We start from the raw sequence: 6,000 nt of genomic DNA on the forward strand, positions 1-6,000 counted from the left end.
TTCTCAATGGTGAAAAACTGAAAGCTTTTCCTCTAAAATCAGGAACAAGACAAGGATATCCACTCTCACCACTATTATTCAACGTAGTATTGGAAGTCCTAGCCACAGCAGTCAAAGAAAAAGAAGTAAAAGGAATACAAATTGGAAAAGAGGAAATAAAACTGTCACTGTTTGCTAATGACATGATACTATACATAGAAAATCCTAAAGATGCCACCAGAAAACTACTAGAACTAATCAATGAATTTGGTAAGGTTGCAGGATACAAAATTAATGCACAGAAATCTCTGGCATTCCTATACACTAATAACAAAAGATCAGAAAGAGAAATTAAGGAAACAATCCCATTTACCATCACAACGAAAGGAATAAAATACCTAGGAATAAACCTACCTGAGGAGGCAAAAGACCTGTACTCAGAAAACTATAAAATACTGATGAAAGAAATCAAAGATGACATTAACAGGTGGAGAAATATACCATGCTCCTGGATTGGAAGAATCAATATTGTGAAAATGACTATACTACCCAAAGCAATCTACAGGTTCAGTGCAATCCCTATCAAATTACCAATGGCATTTTCCACAGAATTAAAACAAAAAAATTATACAATTTATATGGTAACACAAAAGACCCCAAATAGCCAAAGCAATCTTGAGAAAGAAAAATGGAGCTGGAGGAATGAGGCTCCCCGGCTTCAGACTATACCACAAAGCTGCAGTAATCAAGACAATATATGGTACTGGCACAAAAACAGAAATATAGATCAATGGTGCAGCTAAGAAAGCCCAGAGGTAAACCCACACACCTGTGGTCACCTATCTATGACAGAGGAGGCAAGAATATACAATGGAGACAAGACAGCCTCTTCAATAAATGGTGCTGGGAAAACTGGACAAGTACTGCAGAAGTATAGTTGATTTACAATGTTGTGTTAATTTCAGGTGTGCAGCACAGTGATTCAGATATATATATATAGATAGATAGATATGTATACTTTTCCCTTATAGGTTATTACAAAATACTGAGTATAGTTCCCTGTGCTATACAGTAGGTTCTTGTTTGTTATCTATTTTATATATAGTAGTGTTTAAAATGTCAGCTAGTATTAAAAGGGAAAATGGGAAAGTTTGCTTCTAAGGTAATTGGATCATGTGTTCAAGTTAAACCCTTTATTCCCAAAGCTATAAATGTAGGTTTGTTGCTCTTTTATCCACAGTACATATTTTGATAATGCTCTTTTGAATATAATGAGATTTTTTATTCTTGGATTTTAAGGAAACTTTAACACAATATTTCATACATAATCTAAATTGTTCTTTTTCTTTTTACATGTGGAGATACTGGCTGAAAATTTTTTTAGTTGCAAACTTTTCTTATGTGCTACTGTAACATTTATTTATTAGTACTTTGATTTTCAAAACACGTTTTAACCCTAAATTATGATTTTGTCATTGCAGGCAAGAAGACAACAAGACCCTAGTCCTGGATCCAGTTTAGGTGGTGGTGATGACCTCAAACTTCGCTAATTAGTGGCACAAAAGATGTGCCCCCCCCCCATCTTTACATATTCATTTCTAGTCGGCAGAAATAATTGACCAGAAACTGTGATAACTGGAGGTACTACGGTCTATTTCTCAACCTTAGGCAGTAACAAGACATCACAACCGCCATGGTTTTGCACTATGATATAATACCTGCATTTCTAATTTTGTATGCATGTAGCCAGTAATTATTTGAAATTTTCTTCTATGCAAGCTTACCTTGTTGACATTATTTTAGTGAGTTGAAACTACCCACTTGTAAAGCTCTTTTTTTCCACCATTTTAATTTAAAAGTTCATGTCATTTTAGAACAGGTCAAGAAATTAAAATTTTTATCAGAGGGTTTTTTTCCCCTAATCAGTTGCTCTATTTTTTTTATTTTTATTTTAGATGTGTTGGTTATACAGCTTCATTTTAGATAAATGTTCTTGGTTTTTTTGTTTTGTTTCCCCTGTTTCCTTCTGTGTTTTTATAGTCTATGGCATTTTAAAACTGCTGATGGTTTGCATTATTTACAAGCTAAAAACCTAGTAGCATAGAGCTGTCTGCCACACCTTCTAACACAAAGTTTACAGTTGTTAAAAGTTGCAGTATCCTTTTAAATGTTGATAATCAGCTCCTTTTCTTTCCTTTTTAAACATAAATTTTAATTGGTATTAACTCTGGTCTGCCCCAGATCTGTTTTAGATTCTGTTCTGTATTCATGAGTTTGTGTGGAGATATTCTCCATATATGATAATATTCTACTGAAATGCCTAAAGAAGTCACAGGCTGGCTTCTGTTTTATTCAGGGATTTTTTTTTTTTTAAAGTCAATCAGAAAAGGGATACTGGAGCTTCTTCATGTATGTAACAGCATATTAAACTGGAGACAGTGATGAATCAGCTACAAAGGTAATGTTGTATTAAAATCATGTTTAAGATAGCTGCTTTTATGTGTATTTTATAATGCATGCTTTTGTAAAAACAATTCTAGGTGATGAAAGATTAGTCTTAGAGAGAAAATGTACATCTGTGCAGAGGATACATTTTCTTCCATTAATGATTCTGGAAAAAAACTCACAGGTTATATATATGGTATTTTCCAAAAGGACTATTAATAGAACCTTTTGAGATGAATTAGTATAAGAATATTTTTAAAATAGGCTCACTATCAAGTTGATTGCAACTTTTTTTTTTTTAATACAAGACTGGAAAAAAGTGCTAAGTCATTTGGTACCTCCTTACAAATATTTTTCATGGTCATTTTTGGTCATAATTAAATGTTACTACATTTCTGAATTTTTGCAAAAATGTATTTTATCAAAATAGAATGGCATTATTTTAAAGAGTTTGAAAAACTGACATGGTCAATTCAGAAAATGAACTGAAGTCTGAATAAGGTCATTGCATTTAAAACATATATGTATACTTGACTGATAAGGGAGGTGTGACTTTCATTGTATATAGGTCTTATAATTCATAAACATATCCTGTATCTCAGAATAAAAATATTTGTTATATATTTGAAGTCATGCATGGTAAAGGAGTGTGTTTAAATTGTTATAAACAACAATGCATCATAAAAGACCATGCTGATCTTGTGTAACTAAGTACTATGAATGAATTTGGTTGGTATTTGGTGTTGTGCAGCTCACATGTTTACACACTCAGTGCCCTAATTTTCCCTGAGGGAATCACCTTTTAAGTGGTCCTTACAGTGCTGTTTTAAGGTTACTTTATCACAGAGCTCCTTGGTTTTTGACTTCTACACCTAAATTTTTTCTTTTCTAATAACATGATGATGGCACATTTTTCTCTATTGTTTCTAGCTAAGGGCTTTCAGTCCACCAGTAACTAAGATCAAATGTTACTAAATGTTCATGTTGCCATCCTTCTGTACATACTGTCATTTAGCATTGTGCTGCTTCCATCTGTCTTAATGCTGGCATTAAGATCATGAGCCCTTTTTCTCCAAAAGTGCAGGCTTTGAAAACTGCTTTTTTTTAAGTTATTGGTACAATTTGATATTTTTCCATAATCTATATTTAAACAAAATTACATCATTGCATCATCTTTTCTAAATTCATCCTCATTAAAACTTGCCTTAAGCTACCAGATTGCTTTTGCCACCATTAGCCATATTGTGTGTTTGTATGTTTAATTTACTTTCACAATAAACTTCTGTGTAGTGAACTTCTGGGTTTTGGCTCTTTATTAACATAATCCAACAATTTCTGTTCTGGTGTTCATTATGACATAAAAATTGATTTTGTTTCTGAGCTGTTCTTGCATTCTGCTTTTTAACCTTAAAATAAAAACCACCACCAACAGCAGTGGCATCTAGTGGTCATTTCTGTTAATTCCAAGGAAAATCTTTAATGTATATAACACAAAGAATACTAATTTCCCAGTGTGTATTATAGTTTTCAAAAAATCTGCCTTGATTTACCCATCCTATGAGGTATGACTATAGAGTAGTGACCTTGGAGGGAAGGAAGAATTCCAAAAATTACACATCCAAATAACTACCATCTTTCAAACTATTCATTTTAGGAATATACACTCAATTTGATTGTGCTGGTGTCATTTCAGACATTCTTAGGACTTCGCTTGGCATTTTCCTACATCAGAAAATTAAGCCTTTTACTCTAGAAGTATGTCCTAAGCTTGATCCATAAGGAAAAATTTACTTACTCACTACCAGACTTATTGCAAATAACAAATACCTTTAAATGCTGAATTGGTACCATGAAGCAAAATTCCAAAGAATAAGATTCATACTCTGAGGGTTAATTTCAAAAATTATTTGAGCAGTAGCATCATGGTTTCAATAAGTATATCACCTCTAGAAACAGGTATTTGGATATGTTAGTTTGGGGCTACCTGGAAAAAGAAATCTCTTACTTGATGTATGCCTCATTTGGCACTGGGGAGCTTTTTCAAGCTATAAGCCATTGTGTGGATTATCCATTGCTACATAACACATTGCCCCCAAATTTAGCAGCTTAAAACAGTAAACATCATCCCACAGTTTCTGTGGGTCAGAAATCTGGAAGAAGCTAAGCCCAGTGGTCTGATCCAGGGTCTCTCCTGAAGTTAGAGTCAGATTGTCAACCTGAGCTATCGTCATCTCAAGGCTTACTTGTGGCTGAAGGATCCCCTTCCAAGCCCACTCATGTGGCCATTGACTGGCCTCAGTTTCTCACAGGCCATTGGGTGTAAGCCCTTGATTCCTAGGTGCTGGGGATGAAGAAGTCCTTCCTTGGCACGTGGGTGTCTCCATAGGGCAGCTCATGACTTGGCAGCTGGCTTTCCCAGAGCAAGTGATCCAAGGAAGAGTGCATGCCTAAGATGAAAGCCACATCTTTTTTTTTTTTTTTTTTTTTTTTGGCTGCGTTGGGTCTTTGTTGCTGCATGCGGACTTCCTCTAGTTGTGACGAGCAGGGCTTCTCCGTTGTGGTGCACAGGCTTCTCATTGCAGTAGCTTCTCTTGTTTCGGAACTCGGGCTCTAGGCGCACGGGCTTCAGTAGTTGCGGCACGTGGACTCAGTAGTTGTGGCTCGCAGGCTCTAGAGTGCAGGCTCAGTAGTCGTGGCACACGGGCTTAGTTGCTCCGTGGCACGTGGGATCTTCCTGGACCAGGGCTCTAACCCGTGTCCCCTGCATTGGCAGGCGGATTCCTAACCACTGTGCCACCAGGGAAGTCCAAAGCCACATCTTAATAACCTAATCTTGGGCTGCCATATTTCATTATGTTAGAAGTGAGTTGCTGGGTTAGGCCCACAGTGAAAGGGAGGAGTTATTAAGCTTCATCTTGAAGGGGGGAGGTGTCAAAGAGTTTATGGACATATTTTTAAAACCACCACAGCCATTTTGCCATTTTTATATATGTAACTGAGTACTTATAAGACAACACTGGGGGACTTCCCTGGCAGTGCATTTGTTAGGACTCAGCGCTTCCAATGCAGGGGGTGCGGGTTCGATCCCTGATCAGGGATCTAAGATCCCACAGGCTGCATGGCACAGCCAAAAAAAAAAAAAAAACAACAACATTGGCGTTTTGATCTCCCAAACATTCTTTAAAGGTAAGATTTCAGTCATTTGCAGGCATATTTCAAGGCGTGATTCTCCTGGTAGCATCAGTTCCCTTTCCTGCATCACCACCATATATACGGATATGGCATTTCAAAGATGTTCCGAGTCTAGAAAATTACAATTTGTAGAGTAGAATCATGGGTGGAAATGGCAGTTTAGTTCATTTAAATACAAGATAACTCTAAAAGTCACTGTATTAGTCAATTCTCAGCTTTTGGCCAGAATAAGCAACTTAAAGTCATTATTGGCCTTTTTCAGGTTTCAGAAACATTTGAAAATGTGAGAAGATAAGATACAGGGAGAAATTTTTTGTTAGAGAAATCATGTGTATCCATGTATGGTAGGTACTAGCCATGTGTGGCTGTCGAGCACATGAAATG

At 36.2% G+C, this 6,000-nt stretch overlaps 1 protein-coding gene across 2 annotated transcripts in view; it reads left to right on the forward strand.

Moving 5' to 3' along the window:
- The window catches only part of CBFB (core-binding factor subunit beta), a 61,060-nt gene extending 57,342 nt beyond the window's left edge, over positions 1-3,718 (forward strand). For both annotated transcript variants that reach the window (XM_032613271.1, XM_032613270.1), the window contains exon 6: positions 1,461-3,718. In XM_032613271.1, coding sequence (XP_032469162.1) covers positions 1,461-1,483 — 23 coding nt within the window. In that variant the 3' untranslated portion in view covers positions 1,484-3,718. The remainder of the gene's footprint in view (positions 1-1,460) is intronic.
- Positions 3,719-6,000: the final 2,282 nt, after the last annotated feature.

The sequence above is a fragment of the Phocoena sinus genome, chromosome 19 (genome assembly GCF_008692025.1).
Source record: "Phocoena sinus isolate mPhoSin1 chromosome 19, mPhoSin1.pri, whole genome shotgun sequence".
Lineage (NCBI taxonomy): Eukaryota > Metazoa > Chordata > Mammalia > Artiodactyla > Phocoenidae > Phocoena > Phocoena sinus.